The sequence below is a fragment of the Ostrinia furnacalis genome, unplaced genomic scaffold (genome assembly GCF_004193835.3).
Source record: "Ostrinia furnacalis isolate ACB-3 unplaced genomic scaffold, ASM419383v2 OfSCF7464, whole genome shotgun sequence".
Lineage (NCBI taxonomy): Eukaryota > Metazoa > Arthropoda > Insecta > Lepidoptera > Crambidae > Ostrinia > Ostrinia furnacalis.
In genome coordinates this window covers 1,165,590-1,186,899 of record NW_021137703.1, presented here as the reverse complement: position 1 = coordinate 1,186,899, position 21,310 = coordinate 1,165,590, and the positions used below count along the sequence as shown (strand labels likewise).

Here is a 21,310-nt window from a genome sequence, read left to right as displayed (position 1 = left end):
TTTTGTTCATTAAAAAAAACATAACCTCAACAAAACTGAGTTGTCAATGTCAAACACCGAAATTTAGTAAAAAAATATTGTGTACTTGAGAAATATTAATTTATTTATTCATTTAGTATTTAAACGTAGGTATGTATCTAATTTTCAGCCTACTTGTGTTTACATAATTGTATGATTCGTATCTATTATTTTCTTTTCAGGTCTTTTAGTAGGTGAAACATTTTCATCTTACTATACCTACCAGAGGGCCAACTGGGGACTACTTACATGGGACTACAGCTTTAAATGGGACAACACATTAAAGTGATTTAGTAAACTAAAACCATGGCGGTTTCCAGAAATTTAAGAATTAACCTAAGTTCTATAACAAAGAACTGGAGATATTTTAGTTTGTTAACAGAAAAACCAAAGTCGCAAAATGAACTGATTAATGATAAATTTATTGAAGAAAGCATTTCCGAGGATTTGTCGTCGGTAACTCCATACTACCCTAATACTTTTAATTTGGCTTCATATGTTAACAACTCAGAATTTTTGCAGAATTTACTACATCTCAATATAAATTTGAGTAAAATTGAAAAGAATCCGCATGTTGTAAATAAAATACTTAAGTTGAATTTTGATGATATTAAGAAACACATTTTGTTTATCAATGACTTTGTTGATAAAGAAGAACTGGGAAATTACCTAACTAAAAATCCATTAATATTATGCCAGCCCCTGGATGATCTAGAGGTTCGAATTAATTATTTACAGTCAAAACATTTTTCTAAAAGTCAAATAAGTAGAATTATTCAACACAATCCCTTTTGGCTCATGTTCAGGTATGTTTGTTTGTTATGAAATGTTAATGCTAAGTAATTTATTTTACAGCACTAATTTTAATAAAATGTAACTAATTTCAGCACTTTAAGAATTGACAGAAGATTGGGCTACTATCAACAAAAGTTTGGTTTATGTGGTGATGAGGTCAGGTTTTTAGCAACAAAGCAACCTAGACTGATAACATACAGCTTACATCATGTAACAACCAACACATTTGTTATCAAAGAGGAAATGGGCTTTGAAGAATCTGAAGTAAAGAAACTTTTATTAGATAAACCTAGATTGTGGATGATGAGTAAGTTGTAATTTCTTATAAATCATACTATATAGGTACCTCTTATTTATATTAAATAACTAAGGTTTGTGCAACAAAACTGAATGTAGAGAATATAGTGCTCATTCATACATGAAAAATGTGAACTTTCAAGTTTTTACAATTGTTTATTATTTTTTATTAATGCCACAAGACATTCTCTTTCTTCATTTTTATTGACTATTATTACTGTTATTAACACAATAGTTTCTTTTAGAAAAATAATATTTTAAACTTTTTTTGCAGATCAAAGAGCACTTCTAGAAAGATTCAACCTGCTACATAATACAATAAAAATTCCACATTCAACAATATTGCAGCAACCAGAAATTTTATTATGTAGAAGTTTTAAAGTTAAACAACGATATTTGTTTTTACAAAAATTAGGCAGAGCCCAATTTGATCCTACGAAAGAAAATTATGTTCCAATAATGGCTTTAGCTGAAGGAACGGATGTAGATTTTTGTAAATTATACGCCAAATGTAATATAAATGATTTTAATGTGTTTCTCAAGACACTATGAATTAGCCAGATTTTCCTAATAACATCTTGCTCTGAAAAGCGTTAAGTGAATGGTATAATAAACTATCAAATATACCAGCAACTGTGAACACTCCTCCTATTATAGCACATATATTGGTTGCCAAGTGCCCAATGGACCTGAAAAATGAGAAGGTAATGTAGAAGATACTAGATAAATAATAAACAACAGTTTAAATCATAAAATGTGCTTGTTATTTCTTACCTTTCCTTTTCTGTGTATTTTACCATTAAAGGTGAAAGTTCATAACTAAAGAAAGCACCAGGCATGCCAGATTCCATATTGGCGTTTGAGACTGATTTCTGGTGTCTAGTCACAGAGAATTGGTTGGTATATAGCACAGTCTTATCTAATTTAACATACATTGTAGGAACTATTTTTAAGTAGTACTGGAACATTACAGCACCTGAAAATTGAAGTGTTTAGGGAATGTTAAGTGATGGATCAGAATTCCCTAAAGAGTGCTAAAGATTAACTAAAGTTAAAAAATCGAAAGCTTTTTGGAAGCTGCAACATTTATATAACCCGCCCAAACGCAGTGTCAAAAAAAAAGATTTTGCACAATAAAAATAAATAAAAACTTAATGGCTGTATATAATGTGATCTCTGCTTGTAAGTAGATAAAAAATGTTGTCGTAAAATGTCAGACTGAAGTTGTCAGTTTGACAGTTGTCTCCTGTCATTCATTGTTGCATTTTGGCATAGAGAAAAGTAATACATAGGAAATAGAGAACCCTCTCTGTCAAATTTTTGAGCCTACTAATTGACAGCCTGGTGTTAAATTCGCTGTACTTAACCTACGTACGTAACGCTCACATACACACATAGTACACGCACACATACATACATAAAGTCCACGCATACATACACACAGTTCACGCACACATAGGCCCTCATAACCTTCAAAGAATTATTGTTTTTTTGATGTACAATGTAGAATTTTTTCAAATCCATTATTTTGAAAGTATTTATCTTTATGGTGTACGTATTGTATTATTTTCAAAACAATGGATTTGGAAAAATTCTACATTGCACATGGAAATGCAAATAAACAAAAACTTTTCAATTTAATAATTTTACTTTATTTATGAACACACATAAAATTATTGTTCTCAAACTCAACATCAAGTGAGTTTGGTGAGTTTGACACTGGCACAGAGTTTTTAGCAGTAGTATCATTGAAATTGTTTGGTTGTTGTTTTGGCTGAATTAGCGTGTCGGAATGAGATTCCGAGTGACATTCACATGAATCAAGCGAAGGAACTGTAGAGCTTTTATGATGACGTCTCCTCTTTTTATTACAGTGTTTACAATACTTAGGTGCAGAGGCCCGTTTTAAACGTTTGGATTTATTTTGAGAATGTTCGGAGCCATCCGTGCATGAACTTTCAGTATCTAATGCTGAATAATTATTAGCTATAGTGACATTGTACGAAACCTGGGGGACAGAGCCCCCAGGTTCGTCTGGGTCGTTCATGTAACCAGAGAAAAAGGTAAAAACTTACCAGAGCACTGCCAAAATCACTAACTAATAAATAAATAGAAAGATAAACATAAATATACTACACTCCACTACTTAACTGATCTCTATTTACTAGATAATTTATAAAAATCGCAAAAGCAAAAATTGAGACAACCGCCTAGCTTGACGTTTCCCGCGCTTTTTTCTATCTCGGATTTGCCATGTGTATTTGACATTGTCAGTCATTTTGAAAGATAAATAACCTCAAAATCTTGCACGATCAAGTGCACAATGTAAACACATGTTTGTGAGAATTATTTGGTTAATAAAGTTTAAAACCCCTTAAATCCATCAAAATGGGTAAAAAGACTAAAGTAGGGAAACAGCGTAAAGATAAATATTATCAGTTGGCGAAGGAAACAGGTACCTAAAAATAAATTATCTTAAAAGAAAGGCCATTTGCAGCCATATCGTGAAATGTGTTCTATAAAATACCATTTTCTTTCAGGCTATCGTTCCAGAGCAGCTTTTAAGTTGATTCAATTAAACAGAAAGTTCGGCTTTTTACAAAGGTCACGAGTATGTATAGATTTGTGTGCCGCGCCCGGTGGCTGGATGCAAGTGGCGCATCAGAATATGCCAGTATCCAGCATCGTTATCGGTGTAGATTTGTTCCCAATAAAACCTGTGCCAGGCTGCATTGGTCTAACCGAAGATATAACAACTGAAAAATGTAAATCGGCTATCAAAAAAGAAATTAAGACATGGAAAGCTGATGTCGTTCTTCATGATGGAGCTCCTAATGTGGGTTTAAATTGGCTTCACGATGCGTATCAGCAAGCCTGTTTGACACTCAGTGCCTTAAAACTTGCAACCAACTTTTTAAGAGAAGGTGGTTGGTTTGTGACAAAAGTATTCAGATCTAAAGATTATCATGCTCTGCTTTGGGTCCTAAAACAGTTTTTCAAGAAAGTTCATGCAACAAAACCACAGGCTTCACGAAATGAGTCTTCCGAAATATTTGTTGTTTGCCAAGGTTATATTGCTCCAGATTCTATTGATCCTAAATTCTTAGAGCCTAAGTATGTGTTTGAAGATTTGGAAATAGCTAAAAAACAGCATACAAATATTTTGCACCCTGAAAAGCAAAAGAAAGCCAAAGCTGAGGGCTACAAAGAAAATGACTATACTACTCATCACAAAGTTCTTCTGTCACAGTTTTTATCTGCAGATGACCCAATTGATCTTTTACAAGGATGTTCTGAGGTAATTAGTGATTTTTAAATCTCATTAGCACTGAAAGTTTTCTCAGTATTAACAGAAACGAGAAGAAATTCAAAGAAGAAAAAGTATTAGTATGTGAAGTTTTATATTATTGTTTTTATTACAGATTGTGATCGATGACAAAACTATTGAATTACATCCTAAGACAACAGAAGAAATAAAAATATGTTGCAAGGACATAAAAGTGCTGGGCAGAAAAGATCTCAAGTTGCTATTAAGTTGGATGAAACAGATGAAAGAATTAAAAACTCCAAAGGTAACAATAGTACTGAAAATAATTAAGATAGTTTAGTACTGTAATAATTAGTTTTCTTTGTAATATTTGCTGTTATTTAATTTCTAAAGAGTTAAATTTGTCCTTTTCAGGAGAAAAAGGATGAAAAAGAAGAGGCTGTGGATGCTGCTGATGACACTGAGGCAACAGAGGATAAGAAAAGCGATGATGAGGCGGAGGTTGATGATCAAATTGCTGAGCTTCAGGTAATCTAACCAGAATCATTTTGATTTTAATGAGCATTGATAAAAAAAATAGTCAAATATTCCCAAAATTATCAGACTATCAGAAATAAACATGGCAGTATGATTTCATATTGTTATATCTTGCACTGAAAATGTCTTGAGTATCAAATTTATTATGAATATTTTCAGGATGAAGAAAGAAGATTGTCAAAAAGAAAACGAAAACAACTGAACAAACAGAGGCAAAAGTTAGCAGAGAAAATGAATTTGAAAATGGTTTTGAAGGGAGATGGTGGTCCAATAATGGAAAGCAATGATATGTTTCAGCTATCATCTATTAAAAATGCTCAGGTTTGTTTTGTATATACCCAAACATACCTACTATAGATTTAACATGAAAGAAAGAAAGAAAAAAATATTTATTTGGTACTAAATGATACACATTGACAATATCACTTGCTCAAAATAAGTAATGTAAATTAAACAGTTGTGTATGCCTTAATTTTATATTTATTTTATTAACTAAGTGCAGCATATTTGAGTGTGTTTTAATGTCAATGGTTTTTTTCACAGGAATTGTCAAGGCTTGTGGACCAACAGCCTGATATTGTTGTTGACGGTGGAGATGAATCAGATGATGAATTTAAAATTAAACCCAAACATATCAAGTATGATGTTGAATCTTCAAAATTAGATTCTTCCGGGTTATATTATAAAGATTCTGACAGTGAACTGGAAATGGAATCAGATTCAGAAGATGAAACTGAAAAAGATACTTTAGGCAAGTACAAAAAACTCAATATTTTTAGCTGACTGTAAAAGAGTCTCAAGACTCTTGTTTTGGAGATATACAATATTACACAGTATGTAATTGACATTACACACTTTAAGAAAATTTAGATTTTAATAAAATATTTTTGTTTCAGCTTTCTCAGATTCGGATAATGAGTCAAAGAAGAAGAAGAAGATAGATAAAATAACAAAATTAAATACCCTCAAGAATAGTCAGTTAACCAAAACTCCATCGATCCCTAAGAACAATCCATTATTGACAGACCTTGACAACACGGACCCTGTGTCCAAACGTTCAATGAAAGCGGAACTTTGGTTCCAGAAAGACTGTTTTAAGGACATTGATGAAGAGGATGATGAAGGTGTAGATTTGGATAAAATTGCCACTACATATAAAGAAAAAGGTAACATCTAACAGGAAATTTTGATAAAATGAATATGGATATGATTAATCATCACATTGATGACAATAAGTTTAATAGATTTCTTGAAAAACCATCCATCCGAATTTTAGCTTGAATAATTTATTTGTAACATTATAATTTCAGGTAAAAAAATAACAGAGGAAGCAAAGAAGTCCAGTTTAGAAGATAGCAGAAATGGCAGTTTGAAAAGAAAGTTGAATGATGTAGAGAGCTCTGATGATGACTCATCAGACAGCGATTATGATGTTGAGGATACTGTGGCTCCTGGCGCAGATAAAGCAGGTGCTAAAACAAGCAAAAAGGATGGTTTTGAAGTGGTTTCCCAGGACCCTGGTAAGTTAAAATTCACAAATTAATAATTAAAATAATGTTATACCTACTATAAAATTTTATAAATACAACTAAACCATAACAACAGGATCTGCAATATGCATAATGAACTTGTTTTTATGTTAATATTTTTTTTAGATCTAAAAAGACTAAAGAAAACTCTGAAAATGGATGCAGAAACTTTAGCTTTAGGAACAATGATAGCTACTTCTAAGAAATTCAAGCGGGATCTGATTGATGATGCATGGAACCGGTATGCCTTCAATGATAAAAATTTGCCCGATTGGTTTGTTGAAGATGAAAAGAAACACATGAAGAAACCAATGGCCATCCCTGAGGTATTTCATCATTGTAATTTTTTTATTGTGCATTGGCTACGAATTTGTGATTTTGTTAGTCTTTCATATTTAAGCTAGATTTAGGTAGGGAATATGAATTTTCTTTTCAATGAGGGTTTTCGCGATTGAAAAATCCGCCAGATGGCAATACGTAGACGTGAGGTCCAAATGCTGCATGATTGGTTATTTTTGATATGACATTGACAGATATGTCAAAATCCACCAATCATGCAGCATTTGGACCTCGCGTCTACGTATTGCCATCTGGCGGATTTTTCAATCGCGAAAAACCTCATTGACACTTGATCAATTTATTATCGTTTTCAAATTTTACTGTATATATTTTCAGAAATATACTGAAGAATACGAAAAGAAGCTGCAAGACATAAATGTTAGGCCAATCAAGAAGGTGATCGAAGCTAAGGCTAGGAAGAAGAAGCGTATGATTAAGAAGATGGAGAAGGCGAAGAAGAAGGTGGAAGCCGTGATGGAGAACGCGGACATGTCCGAGCGGGAGAAGGCTCAGCAGATCAGGACTCTCTACAAGAAGGCGCAGACCGATGGCAAGAAGAAGGTGACCTATGTCGTGGCCAAGAAGCACACCACGGCCAAACGCATGAAGCGGCCGAGCGGAGTCAAGGGCCAGTACAAGGTCGTCGACCCACGCATGAAGAAGGACCTGCGCGCGCAGAAGGCCAAGGAAAAAACCAAGGGCCGCGGCAAGAAGGCCAAGTTCAATAACTCCAAGTCCAAGGCGGGCAAGCCAGGCAAGGCCGGCAAGGCTCCCCGAGCGAAAGCAGGTAAAAGGAAGGGAAAAGCTAAATAAGTGTTGTATGTACATAATATTATATGTATTAATATGTGATGAAAACGTTTTAATGCTATTTATAGCGAATCCTCTTAAATATCACTTTATACACTAGCCTATCTCAGGTAGGTATAGGTAACCTATCAGTTATCATATTTTTATATTATCTTACTATGAGCAGGAATTTATTAAGATGTATTCTGAAAAGACGCACGTTTTCATTAAGGACTAATTTTGCGAATTAATTGTCTAGGCAAGGCATCGATTTGGATGCTTGTTGAAATTAATCACTGTAATAATGGCGCAAGTGATGCGGGAAGTTGACCGAGAAGAAGCGCGAGTCCGCACACCGAAGTATGGGGGATGCACAGGGAAATTACCTGAAGTGCGTGCTTACACTATACGTCTCGCTCGACCAATTTCCCGCATAGTGTACTTGCGCCATAATAACAAAGCGCATCAAGTAGAGATGTATTTTCACCTAGTTAGCGGTTACAGTTCAGGCATATATACAAATTACAAACGCAATCATGAGTTGTTACTTGACATGCAAAGCAAGCTAGATTTTAAAGGGGAATTATAAAACGAGCGACTAAAAAAAAACTTTGCGACTGATGATGGCATACTGTTTTAATACCTTGAGCGGTATGAATTTGAGTAAGCGAAAAATTTACCACACTAACGACGAATATTGATCAATAATAAAATCCAGAACGAGCTTACAAAATGTGGGTTTTGATTATTACATTTCAGACATAAAAATAATATCCGGGCGACTAAATTACTAAGTGAGCGACTAGAAATACAGAGAGGGCAACTTTAATATGAAGATACATTAGATTTTTCTAATTGAGGTTTTACTGAACGAACTACAAAAAAGTTAATTCTAAGCAAAGTTTTGTAAGCTGCTTTATTAATGATTATTGGTTACTGATAATATATTTGAGGTCTCATGTTTTTTATTTTGATACGCTTTATTCATGAAAACTACAGATTGTTACAGCGCCCGAATTCGAATGGGGGCGGGGCGACTGTTCCGAATTTTTAACAAAATATGTATGCAAACACGTTTTGGGTCTAGCAATTCGGCTCAAACTAACAACACCGCCACTGGAAGCAAAACTGTACCTCTAGTACGAAAAACTTTCGAGTTCGTTTCGTTGCGTATTCAAAGTGTCATCGAAAAATTTTGTATGAAAAATTAAACAGCGCCCCCTATATTATAGCCGCCCTAGGGGGCGCTGTTTAATTTTTCATACAAAATTTTTCGATGACACTTTGAATACGCAACGAAACGAACTCGAAAGTTTTTCCTACTAGAGGTACAGATACCTATTGGACGAAAAAGAAAACGAGGCCGGCCCGCTAAGTCCAAGCCAGCACTTATCATACAGTGACGATGAGTAGGTAGAGCTCCTCAATCCTCATAGGTACCAATGAACCTTATTAATAAGATTACTTTTTTTGGGTCGACAGAAGCGACTTATTTTATTTTGTTTTTTTTTTGTTGATTCGATTTAAGAAAATACAAATTTATTTCATTTTTCGTAATACATTGTTTCATTTGATTACCTACCCTTAAATAATGTTTTATTTTTTTCGCTACTAGAATAGTGTTCCGTCAAATATTTATTTCATAAGATCATTTTTTATTTAAATGTGGGCTTATAATACGCTGCTCATAATAGTATTTTCCAAAGTAGTTTTTGCATTCGAAACACTTCATTAAAGTTCAAAATACCGCTCAGTATAAAAAAAGCATTTGCCAAATATTTAAAAAAATGCAGGACCTAACGTTGACACTCAATCAAATATTAGGTCGCTCAAATATTATGAAGCTTCTCATTTTGTATTTTAAGGAACTCAATTTTTTTTTGTAAGTTGCTATTCTTTTGATTTTTCGTTACTCGCACTCAGTCGCTCACTTAGTAATTCTTTAGCCCACATTAATTATTTTTGACCCTTACAACATAAATTTACAGGCACTCGTTTAAATACTACCCGATTTTAAATATTGTATGAATGATCAAAATTCAACGATAGCTAAATACTTTGTGTCGTAGTAGAATAAAGCATGACCGTACTCAAAATATAACAGAGGGCCATTTACAGTCATACTATTACTTGAGATTACGTCGGAAGTGGCGTTTTGTAGTCTTTCGTGTATTAGTCTGCGGGCTCTACGTAGATACTTAAGTATACAGGGTGTTAGGTAAATGGGTATATGAGCCGACACTAGCCCATGTTAACATGGTCATATAAATGTTATGGTGAAGTCAGAAAATCGATATCTTCATTTTAATTATTTTAATTTTCATACAAATTGGATTTTATTAAATTTATTTTGTATCACAATTAAAAAAATTAAAATGATGATATCAAATTTCTGACTTCACCATACCATTTATATGACCATGTTAACATGGGCTAGTGTCGGCTCATATACCCATTTACCTAACACCCTGTAGATAGGTGTTCACTCTACAGCGATCTACTTAGCATCCCGTTTTGTCGAAATTAAATAGGTAAGACTTAAACTTCCGTTGTAACTTACAGCCTAGACTTTGTAGTTTGATTGTTGTAGCTACACTGAGCAAGCATATACTACGAGTATACCATCGTGAAACGGAATAATATTCCACTAATTTATTGTATCGAAAAGGTAATTAATTTGATATTGAAAATGGAGACGACCTTTATAAATGTATTAGGGTGTAGGCAGAGCCATTACCTGAAATTACCAGGATTATTTTTACGAGTAAGGTCACGGTGATATTTGAAGCCACGTGCGTCACTCGCGGCTAACAGAGTTCAGGGACAGGCACGCCATATAAATGATATCACTCCGCTTTGACCTTGGTGTCTAATTCTGATTCGCTCCAACTACGCCGTCTGCCTACTAAGTTCCAGCGAGTGGTTTTTGTAGAGATAGGTAGGTAACGTGCGATTTAAATGATGACATTTTATTTAGTGTAAATCATTACGGATTTAGTTATAGGGCAATCGGGTAACGTTGAAAATGTAATAAGGTTGGTAAACTACGCCTCATCTTGAGGTGGTTCTCGTTCCGGAATATCTAGAGAGCATCAGGCAGGAGGCAGCGGTGGAGTGGGTGCGAGGCGGTGGCGGCGGTGGCGGCGGTGGCGGCGCCGGGAGGCGGCGGGTCGGGCGGCGGCCGCGCTATATCGAGCGCGATCACGGCCAAGGCCGCGCACCGCCGTCATCGAGCCCGTGCCCCGGCTCCGGCCCGCGCTCCGCACATAACAAACACGGTACCTATCCCGCCACATTGTATATCCGTAACACATTTCTACCTATAAATCATCAGTACCTACAGGCTATTGCGTCGTAATATTATAAACGTCTTGCAACATCACCCAAGAGTTCATTAACTATTTATTTAGCGATTTGTTATTATGCCACATACGCACATAAAAGTAAAAAAAAATAATTTATACAGGTACAGTCAGCATAAAATCGTGACACCCAAAGTAGCCAAAAAGTTCGGCAACACGTCTTTGTTACAATTGGAATAAGGTTGCGTTGTCAACTATTTGGCCACTGGGTGTCACGAACTAATTACGCTAACTGTACCTAATTCTAACTGAATAATATCTACTTCAAGATCTTGAATGTCTTATCTAAAAAGACGTACTTAACACGTGAAAGCCGAGAATATCGTTAATTTTCCTGGTATTTACGGGGTCAGGTAAGCAGATCCCACCGCCTCCGATCCGGGTGGGGGCGTAAGTATCCATATAACCTTCGTTCGTTTTGTGTATGTAAGTATGCCTTGTATAATATTTTTACTATTATATGTAGGACAAATCGTGTATCTTAAGAAATTCCTTCTTATAGAGTTAGAGGAACTTATGGCGTAGTATTCTATACCAAGAGGATCTAGTTTGGATTCCCAGGTGGGCAACACATAGGTAGTGTAGAATCTGTGTGTAGTTCTCCCGTTTGGCCGGTAGAACATTGTAGGCTTTAATCATGTCCTTATAAAACGTGACACAAATAGAATGCGGGAGCGAGACAGGAGGGAGGCGTATNAGTTTGATCGTAGTATGGAAGTTTCCGTACCCTGCATTTTGGTTTTTGACCTGAGATTCAGATTTCGCTTTTAATTTTGAAGTAAATTACGAGTAGGTAATAATGCCTGTTCCTGGAGGTGTTTATCAAAGTCAAGGACCCTCGTGTTTTGATAAAATGAAAATGGGATTCATGATAGGATTTTGCGTGGGAATGGCTAGTGGAGGTCTCTTCGGTGGCTTCACTGCTTTGAGGTTGTTTTTTAATGTAACCTAGCATGTTTTAATATATTTCAATGTTACCAATAATTATATTATCTTTATTCTTATTTAGATATGGAGCAAGAGGGCGCGAATTAGTTCATTCTGTTGGAAAAGTTATGCTTCAAGGTGGAGGAACATTTGGAACATTTATGGCTATTGGAACCGGAATACGTTGTTGAAAGTATATGGTTTTGTACTTTGTAAATACTTTAATTTAAACTTTGTAGTACCTACTCAAAATGTTATTTTATTTAAAAATATTGGGGGTATTTAGGGCTTTCATTATGTAATATGAGAACCTAACTTAGTTCAACTGCATAAAATTTTCTTCTGACAAACATTTACGTACTGCCCAAATTAGCTATCAATGTTACTTACTATGTCAATGTAGAAAGGAATTTAAGATTAGGAATTTAACCCGGCGCCAATGACGTGAAAATAATTGCAAAGACGATGACCCCGGGTCATATTGACCCACATTTCATCGATCATTTTTCAGGAAATTGTACAAGTAATCTTAATTTTAATTACTGTCTATATTCTTTACTGAGCTAATAAAACAAAAATAAAACGAATACATGAAATAAATCATTTTTTATGAATTTTTAAACAAAACATGAAAAAATCATGTATGGAAACACATTTGAGTCTATATTTTTTGTTTTTGGTAAAGATTTTTAGTATTAATAGGAATCAACAATGTTATATAGTGAAAAAGAGATAAAATCTACTTTTTAAATGCAGATACAATGAGATCAGTCTTCTACTTCATCATTCAGAGCCATGGAACTGCTGCAACTGGTGCAGTATGTAATTAAATGGTCTGGGCATGTAAATGTGGCATGACGCACTTGCCGGCGTCGTACTAATGCAAGTTCGAGATTATCCGAAGACTGAGTTCCCATTACTTGCGTCTTTTTCATATTCGTTGCCATTTCTAAGTTTTGGCTATTACAGCCTGAAATTCTTCAATCTCGGAATCCGACTCTTCCAGCAACGCTACATTCTTGCTAGGTCATTTAACAAAGACATTTTGACTAAAACTTAAAAAAGAACAACACAAGCTAGCACTAAACACAAAATAAGCGAATAAAAGTAAGTCACAAAGTCACCGCGCCACCGATGACGCCGGGTCATAATGACCCGTTTTAATTTGTAGCCTGTGTATTTCGCTACGCAAGCGGAGTCACAATACGTTAACTAATGGAATGGATTTAGGGAGGTTCTATCTCCAGCTATACGAACGCTAGAACCACAAAATGGACGCAAAAAAAAAATATGAACGTTTGAAAATGCCTCGGGTCAATATGACCCAGCGTCATTGACGCCGGGTTAAATTGTGAAAATCTATGAAAACTAATGAACAGAAAATGCTAATATGATAATTTAGTGATTTCTAGTATGAAGATTTCATTTGAATTACAAACAACTTTAAATAAACAAAGATGAAGGATTTGTATGCAGTTTTACTAACCTTCTTTAGCTGTGCCAGTAATACCATCCAGTGGTGCAGTATTCCCACTTTTAATATCACTTCCAAATGAAAGATGTTTGATTATATGGGTGGTGTTGAAAACAGAAGATGAGAATGGTTGCACATCATGAACATGAACATGATTGATGGTGAAACTCTTTCCTGGAGCTATATGAAAACTTCCACCAACCTAGAAAAGAGAATTATCTGTAATTAAACAGTCTACAATTTAAAGTAATTTAATTTAGGCTTAGTAAGTCTAAGCTTGAATGTTGTATTTGTCCATTTTATAACAAACCAAGTAAAAACTTCAAGCTCATGACATACATATAACTCCATTTATCTAAATTACCCGATTAACTTCCATGTATCCATATAATTGACATCCTTCTTTAAGAGCCAAATTAGTTCTTTCAATAGAGTCATCATCTTTACACTGTTCAATTGTTGATAAGTCTGGAAGAGCCCATCGTCTTATTCTATAAGCTTCTTTTACATCTTCACAAGTATTGCAGCATCTGAAGTAAATGTGAGTGTAAAAGTAAACCATTTTTTAATTGGGAAGGAAAGGAAAATATTGCTTTATTTATATGTATATCCACATAAAAAATTAATATGTTACTTTAAATACTCACTGAGATTCATTGTAAGCTGCTCCATAACAGCTACCACATGTTGTTTTAAGTGCAATACTGTTGTTTTGATGATTCTGCAATATGTATAAAAATATATAAACAATATAGAAATATGTAATTTATATCATTTATTCCAAAGGGATTTTTAGTTATTCTCAATGCTTGTTATTTTTGTCTCATGGGGCTGACAACAGTACATTTTCATTTCTTGACCTACAAAAACTATAAAAATTATTAGCATATTAACTTAATATTATGTAGGTTGGGAATATTTAAAAAGTAAGTAATTAAAGAATACTTATGTTTAGGTTACTAAGTATGTTGAAATTACAGTAGTGGATGATATTGCGATTTCTTGTTTCTTAGGTTCTTCTATAGGATTTCCATCTAAATCTAGTCTGCGTTTGTGAATATTATGATCCATTTGTAAATGCTGTTCTCCTGATGAATCCATAGCATCTAACACCAGGTCTAGAAAATAAAATAAAATGGTTACAGATAGTAAAAAAATATTATTAGCAAAATAAATACAAGATTATCTATCTTTAATTATTAGGATTGCTAAGCACATTCATTTACTACTTATGTATCATATTCTTGTTTGGGATGTGGTGGTCCAAAATGGACTAAAATAAATAAATATTTAAGTACTTATCGTAGGTGAAGCTTTGTCTCTTTTATTTTTATTCATGACACTGATTTTGTAATGCAGATGACAAAGTCTAGTGGACAAGGCTCACTTATTTAAAACTACATTATAATGATACTTACAATCACATGATATCCTAGGTATAACGATATCGAAATTGATCCTTAGCTTGTGTCCTCTTGACGTGTCGACAAATAATTCTTCAGATATGTTTGGAGACATGTACGTATGAAGTTCAGAAATAAACAACAAAGTCATAACAATACCGCCAATGATAGTAACTAAAATAAAATGCACGTTTTAGTTTTTTATCTTTGGCACCGTTTAAATTAATAATTTTATTGTAGTAAGGCAAATTTTAACTTACTTGCTGCACCGGTAGCAGTTTTAATTCTAAAATCTTCCAATGTCTTGGCATAAGCATCTAACTGTTTAAACTTATCAATTAATGGTGATGACATTCTGATAGTTTCGTAGAATTGTAGCGCACTCAATTTTTTTTTATCTTGAATAGCCGGATAATTTAGAAATACCTATTCAATGAATCCAGAGGAATCAGTTTTAAAACATCGATGATGATTTGACAAGTGACATACATGACATGACTGTGATGACATCTACACGATTTTTTAGTTTGATTAATTCCATGAAAATGCAAGGGCATTACGCCATACAGCCGGGTCCCCAGCAACCCATCTATGAAATTGACAGGAGGGCGTATAGATGACCCACGCTGAACTGTCCCGCCAAACTCAATGACAGGGGGGCGCTACCATCGTTCAACTTTATGGTTTCCAACATGACAAAAATCGGAACCAGCGATTCGGTAATGACGGTGGCGCCCCGCTGTCAATGTCATCGATAGGACAGTTCAGTATTTTGGAACTATACTATCGATTCTAGATTATTAGTTCCGATTATGCAAAAATGGATAAGACATTTTAAGGGCGTTATATAGCCTGACCAGGAACATAAAAACCCTCGCCATGTTGCGGAAAACTAATGGTACTAATTTATTTTAATGGCAACAGTAACTGAAAACTTCATTGACATGTCACCTTGCATGTCAGTCTATTGTTGTCAAAGTGTAAACAAACTTTATTTTAAATGTGTGCAATTGATTTTGTGAATTAAATTGCTAAAATCTTTTTATAGTCGTGAAAGAAAAGTGGTTCACGGTGTGTTATTGTATTTGTCGAAGAGAAATACTAAGGGTTCAGACAATATTTTCATTGAATAATGTTTCCGACAAAGGTTGTCAAATTGACTGACATGTTTATCGTATAGTACAGTCTACTATGAAAATTAGCTGTAGTCTGTTTCAACTACCCATTTTAAAGTTTTTTGTTACTTTCTAAGTTTTGAATTTTATGGAATTGGGAAAGAAGTACCGAGTTTGAAGCGTTCATGAGCAGACATTACAGTTGATTAATCAAGTTCTGAATTTGATTATTGATGAATAATAAAATATACCCTACTAGCTCGATTGATGGTTTCATTTAATTTATTTAAACCAGGTTACCTTAAATAATATTTTTCGTTCATTTATGAAAATATCAAATTAGCCCGTAATCCTGAATCCTGATACATAAATTTACCCTATTAATTTAACACATGTACGACTGTACTCAGTGTTGCACTATCAAATGCAATTGAAGCGCCTCTATGCCAGGGTTTTTATGTTCCTGGTCAGGCTATACTTTAATTAAATACTGGTAGGCCAGTAGAATTAAACACAAAAATGAATCAAATCGGAAATAATTCCTACAAAACATTTTATTGCTTTGATGGCTTCATTGGTTGCCCATAAAAACACTCCTAGGTTTTCGACTTTGACGGAGTTGTGGTTATGTGGTGGGGGCCCCCGAAAGGGGCGTTTTTTCGGTTTTCCGGTTACACCGCGTAAAGGACTTACCCTATCGAAAAGTGTTCTTCATGACGGTAAAAATAAAGATCATGGTTTTCACAAGAATTTTATGTAAAACAAAGAGATTCCAGAAAATAGTATGGTTGCAGAAAGTAGGTATTGCAGATAATAGTAGGTTAGGTTATAACAGTGACCATTAACGCGTTAGGCAGCGGCCGCTGAGCGCTAGCTAATCACCTCTATTTTTAATAGGCCAGTAGAATTAAACACAAAAATGAATTAAATCGGAAATAATTCCCATAAAAGATTTTATTGCTTTAATGGCTTCATTAGTTTCCCATAAAGACTCTCCTAGGTTTTCGACTTCGACAGAGTTGTGCTTAAGTGGTGGGGCCCCCGAAAGGGGCGCTTTTTCGGATTTCCGGTTATACCGCGTAAAGGACTTACCCTATCGAAAAGTGGTCTTCCTGACGGTTGAAGGACATTTAATCCTGCATTAAATAAGACCAAATTCATATGTTTTGGACAAACCGTTCTCGTGCAAATGTTCGGAAAAGTAGAAAATATGTGTAGGTATAATTAATGACCCTCTCCAAGTCCAATAGCTCGTCACCCGTAGGCTCCCAAGCCTTGTAAAGGGTCGCCTTAACCAGCGTATCCCTGTCAAGGCTCACGACTTGGATTCGCGTATCCTTGTTCGTCCCAGCCGTTCCTTAACTGCGCAGCTGCGGTTGCTGCACCTCTTCCTGGCACTCACCTGAACGACTCTGTGTGACCTACTGTGGCTGCCCCACTCTTTTGTAACCTGCTGTACGACTACGTTGCCTAGCCGTATGCCTGGTCTAAGGTTCGACGCCAAAAATCAACAACAACAAGTTCATATTAAAACGCTGTAGAGTTTTTTGTTTGTTTGTCTGAACGCGCTAATCTCAAGAATTACTAGTTTGATTGAAATAATTATTTTTGTGTTGAATAGCTCTTAAATTGAGGAAGGCTATAGATAGGATATATACAATCACTCTAAGACTAATAGAGGCGAAGCAGTAAAGAAAAATGTTGCAAGCACGGAAAATAGTATTTAAACTATTTTCACGCGTACGAAGTTGATTTTGTGGCGTCGAAGCTTGGACCAGGCATATGGTTAAGCAATGCAATCGTACAGGAGGGTACAAGGAAGAGGGGCAAGCATAGTAGGTAACACAGAGTCGTTTAGGAGAGTGCCAGGAACAGGTGCAGCAACCGCAGTTAAGGAACGGCTGGGACGAACAAGGATACGCGAATCCAAGTCGTGAGCCTTGACAGGGATACACTGGTTAAGGCGACCCTTTACAAGGCTTGGGAGCCTACGGGTGACGAGCTATTGGACGTGGAGAGGGTCATTAATTATATCTACACATATTTTCTACTTTTCCGAACATTTGCACGAGAACGATTTGTCCAAAACATATGAATTTGGTCTTATTTAATGCAGGATTAAATGCCCTTCAACCGTCAGGAAGACCACTTTTCGATAGGGTAAGTCCTTTACGCGATATAACCGGAAAACCGAAAAAGCGCCCCTTTCGGGGGCCCCCACCACTTAAGCACAACTCCGTCGAAGTCGAAAACCTAGGAGAGTATTTATGGGAAACTAATGAAGCCATTAAAGCAATAAAATCTTTTGTAGAAATTATTTCCGATTTAAAATCTAATTCTACTGGCCTATAATGAATCATTTGGAAGTTTCGACAAAAAGAATGAAATATGAAAATTAATTTAGAACAATTATATTAACTACTTACTCACTAAACAAAATAATAACCACAAGCTAATTTATATTCCATTATATGCACAAGAATGAAATCTGAAAATAAATTTAGAACAATTAATTAACTACTTAGGTAACTACTCACTAAACAAAATAACAACCACAAGCTAATTTATATTCCATTCTATTCTATGCACCAATCAAATTATTTTGTAAATTGTTTCCCGTGAAATGAAACATTTGGCAAAACATACTTTGCCAAACAATAATATGCCAAAAACGACATTTGCGAATTAAAAATTTGCAATAAGTTGTTTTGCCAAATGAAAATTTGCGAAACGTTGTTTGCGATGTGATAATTTGGGAAACGTTTTTTGGTCAAACATTAGTAATCCTTGAAGGGCACTTAATCCTGCATTAAATAAGACCAAATTCATATGTTTTAGACAAACCGTTCTCGTGCGTGTCAATGTTTGGCAAAGTATAAAATATATGTATAATTAATGACTCTCTCCACGTCCAATGTCTCGTTATCCGCAGGCTTCTAAGTCTTGAAAAGGACCGCCTCAACCAGTGTAACCCTATAAAGGCTTACGAGCTGGATGCGCTGGTTCCTTAACTGCGGTTGCTGCACCTTTTCCTTGCACTCTCCTGAACGACTCTGTGTTACCTACTGTGGCTGCCCCTCTTCCTTACATCCTCCTGCACGACTGCGTTGCCTAGTCTTATACTTGGTCCAAGGTTTGACTCCAAAAATCAACAACAACAGAGTCATATTAAAACGCTGAAGAGTTTGTTTGTTTGTTTGAACGCGCTAATCTCAGAAAGTACCTACTGGTTTGATTTAAATAATTGTTTTTGTGTGGGATAGCTCGTAAATTGAAAAAGGCTATAGGATAGGTACATAGGATCAAGCTACGACTAATAGGGACGAAGCAGTAAATAAAAATAAAATGTTGTAAGCACGGGAAATAGTTTTCAAACTATTTTCACGCGTACGTAGTTGATTTTGTGGCGTCGAACCTTGGACCAGGCGTACGGCTAGGTAACGCAGTCGTGCAGTAGGGTGCAAGGAAGAGGGGCAGTAATAGTAGATAACACCGAGTCGTTCAGGAGAGTGCAGAGAAGAGGTGCAGCAAACCTAGTTAAGGATCGGCTGGGAGGAACAAGGATAGGCAAATTCAACTCGTGAGGCTTGACAGGGATCGAGCCATTGGACGTAGAGAGGGTCATTAATTATACGTTATATTTTCTACTTTGTTGAAGATAAGCACGAGAACGGTTTGTCCAAAACATATGAATTTGGTCTTATTCAATGCAGGATTGAATGCCCTTCAACTGTCATGCAGATCAGTACCTGAGAGTTACCTCTCGTCATCCATTTTATATAAATTATATGTATGTATAATTTATGTATATATTTTGTATAAATATATATTATAATATTTTATTTATTTATTTTTTATTTATTTATTTAAGGACAGCTAACAAGACATACACAATTAACAGGAAAAAAAAACATTGAAAACAATACATGTTTATAGTGTAGCCTTAATTAAAAGCTGCCACGACATGTGCATAGATTGCGTGGAAGCGTAGTATCGACTAAATTAAAAAACACAAAAATTTAATTGAACTACATTCAATCGAATTTCCGTGTTAATATATAAGAATTTAATTCAAGCCAGGAATCCAGCATATCAACTGCATGTCTTAGATAATAGTGACTGAAGGTAGAATATAGAATATAGAATATTTATGTATTATATTGTGTACATTTTTGTAGCTTTTTAGCACCGCCTACTAAATATCTCTGTTTTGCTCAAGGTCAGCTGGTAGTGAATGAAGAATGGCATTAAGCTCGCCTTTTTGTACAGAACATTGTTGTGTGTGCAATAAAGTCTTTAAATAAAAAAAAATAGATAGTATTAATGGGCAACAAAGGAAGCCATTAAAACTATAAACTCTTTTGTAGGAATTTTTCTGATTTAAAATCTAATTCTACTGGCCTAATTAGTTCCGTCGTTATTTGAACAAAGTGGCCCCTTGCCAGCGCGGGTTTCATAGCGCGGCTAGTCATGCAGTCACAGAGCACGTAATAGTAGTCGGATTAGGTTGTGGCGTTTTGTGGGCTTAGATTAATAAAGCGTTGTGGGATTCTTACAGGCAGTGCATTTTCGCTTTTTATGGAGCCGCTGGGAAGGGGTATCTTAGTTCAACAACTAACTAATAGACGTAGACTAATAAAACATTTATGTACTTTAGCGACCTGTGGGCCTAGATAGACAAAATGCACAATATAATCGCAAACATCGAAATCGAAAAATGGTTGTACCTATGGAGTTGTGATTATGACGGATTCGAATTTCGATTCGATGAAAAGTTCAAATTGTCTAGAGGGGCTGGTTTTTCTCGTATTTTAAAATAACTTAAAAAAGCATAACCCTCCTTCTGGCGCAGTCGGATAAGAAGTGAAAAAAGCATAGAAAAAAGTAATGTTTTTTTATTTAAATCCATTCTTACTTTTTTATTTATTTATTATTATTTAATTTTTTAAATGGAGGAAGAGACTTTGTGTCTGTTTTCTACTTCCACCGATAGATAAGTAATTTTATCATCTATCGCATGATATAATATCAAATATTTGCTTGTCGCGGTCGCTTGTTTTAGAAGGAAGAATGTAAAAGAATACTAAATTGGTCAAGCCCCAGATTTGAAATATTTTCATCGATAAAATTGTCCATAACATCTGAATTTTCAGTTAGGATTGTAATTAAAATAACGTTGTTAATTTCTTGGTATTCCACTTTGAGCACTCACCCAAATAGCACCTGCACGAATAGCACCTGGCCTATTCTACTTAGAGCACCTATCGATATAAAAATAATGGTATGGAATCTATTCGTGCAGATGCTATTTGGGCGGGTACTCAATGTGGAATACGTCAATTTCTTGTTAGTTATAGGTAGCATTCTCCTTTTTACAGTAACGCGTATAAATGGGGTAAAATGATTATAATCAACATCCAATTATTGTTTTTTATTGTCAATAAATTTGTTTTAACC

At 35.1% G+C, this 21,310-nt stretch overlaps 4 protein-coding genes across 5 annotated transcripts; 3 read left to right on the top strand and 1 right to left on the bottom strand.

Annotated features, from left to right (window-relative positions):
• Positions 1 to 5: 5 nt before the first annotated feature.
• On the top strand, positions 6 to 1,813 carry mTerf3 (mitochondrial transcription termination factor 3). 2 transcript variants are annotated; one of them, XM_028320988.1, is made up of 4 exons: positions 6 to 125; positions 201 to 824; positions 906 to 1,120; positions 1,385 to 1,813. In XM_028320988.1, the coding sequence occupies exons 2-4, from the start codon at positions 325 to 327 to the stop codon at positions 1,660 to 1,662; spliced, it is 993 nt and encodes a 330-aa protein (XP_028176789.1). In that variant the 5' UTR covers positions 6 to 125; positions 201 to 324; the 3' UTR covers positions 1,663 to 1,813. The 2 variants fall into 2 exon arrangements, with proteins under 2 accessions (XP_028176789.1, XP_028176788.1); XM_028320987.1 differs by having other exon boundaries at positions 6 to 129.
• On the bottom strand, positions 1,623 to 15,139 carry LOC114364718 (endoplasmic reticulum-Golgi intermediate compartment protein 3). The gene is made up of 8 exons (XM_028320986.1): positions 14,999 to 15,139; positions 14,754 to 14,912; positions 14,314 to 14,453; positions 13,983 to 14,056; positions 13,700 to 13,865; positions 13,348 to 13,537; positions 1,885 to 2,086; positions 1,623 to 1,799 (listed from the first exon to the last, which is right to left on the bottom strand). The coding sequence occupies exons 1-8, from the start codon at positions 15,090 to 15,092 to the stop codon at positions 1,664 to 1,666; spliced, it is 1,161 nt and encodes a 386-aa protein (XP_028176787.1). The 5' UTR covers positions 15,093 to 15,139; the 3' UTR covers positions 1,623 to 1,663.
• LOC114364720 (reactive oxygen species modulator 1) lies at positions 2,353 to 13,328 on the top strand. The gene is made up of 4 exons (XM_028320989.1): positions 2,353 to 2,375; positions 11,669 to 11,864; positions 11,944 to 12,286; positions 13,206 to 13,328. Exons 2-3 carry the CDS (start codon positions 11,734 to 11,736, stop codon positions 12,050 to 12,052), a joined length of 240 nt encoding a protein of 79 aa, XP_028176790.1. The 5' UTR covers positions 2,353 to 2,375; positions 11,669 to 11,733; the 3' UTR covers positions 12,053 to 12,286; positions 13,206 to 13,328.
• On the top strand, positions 3,391 to 7,635 carry LOC114364717 (pre-rRNA processing protein FTSJ3). The gene is made up of 10 exons (XM_028320985.1): positions 3,391 to 3,565; positions 3,651 to 4,408; positions 4,533 to 4,682; positions 4,793 to 4,906; positions 5,075 to 5,236; positions 5,459 to 5,666; positions 5,812 to 6,081; positions 6,226 to 6,435; positions 6,571 to 6,770; positions 7,120 to 7,635. The coding sequence occupies exons 1-10, from the start codon at positions 3,499 to 3,501 to the stop codon at positions 7,594 to 7,596; spliced, it is 2,616 nt and encodes an 871-aa protein (XP_028176786.1). The 5' UTR covers positions 3,391 to 3,498; the 3' UTR covers positions 7,597 to 7,635.
• Positions 15,140 to 21,310: the final 6,171 nt, after the last annotated feature.

Bases quoted from the DNA above. Each gene is read 5' to 3' on its own strand.
- LOC114364717 (XM_028320985.1), top strand. From the start codon at position 3,499: ATGGGTAAAAAGACTAAAGTAGGGAAACAGCGTAAAGATAAATATTAT. The intron at 5,237-5,458 runs GTTTGTTTTGTA...TTTTTTTCACAG, and splicing joins CATCTATTAAAAATGCTCAG to GAATTGTCAAGGCTTGTGGA. The intron at 6,771-7,119 runs GTATTTCATCAT...ATATATTTTCAG, and splicing joins AACCAATGGCCATCCCTGAG to AAATATACTGAAGAATACGA.
- LOC114364718 (XM_028320986.1), bottom strand. From the start codon at position 15,092: ATGTCATCACCATTAATTGATAAGTTTAAACAGTTAGATGCTTATGCC. The intron at 14,057-14,313 runs GTAATTTCAACA...TACATATTGCAG, and splicing joins TCGCAATATCATCCACTACT to AATCATCAAAACAACAGTAT. The intron at 13,538-13,699 runs GTAATTTAGATA...TCTCTTTTCTAG, and splicing joins GATACATGGAAGTTAATCGG to GTTGGTGGAAGTTTTCATAT.
- mTerf3 (XM_028320988.1), top strand. From the start codon at position 325: ATGGCGGTTTCCAGAAATTTAAGAATTAACCTAAGTTCTATAACAAAG. The intron at 825-905 runs GTATGTTTGTTT...AACTAATTTCAG, and splicing joins CCCTTTTGGCTCATGTTCAG to CACTTTAAGAATTGACAGAA. The intron at 1,121-1,384 runs GTAAGTTGTAAT...CTTTTTTTGCAG, and splicing joins ACCTAGATTGTGGATGATGA to ATCAAAGAGCACTTCTAGAA.
- LOC114364720 (XM_028320989.1), top strand. From the start codon at position 11,734: ATGCCTGTTCCTGGAGGTGTTTATCAAAGTCAAGGACCCTCGTGTTTT. The intron at 11,865-11,943 runs GTTGTTTTTTAA...ATTCTTATTTAG, and splicing joins GGTGGCTTCACTGCTTTGAG to ATATGGAGCAAGAGGGCGCG.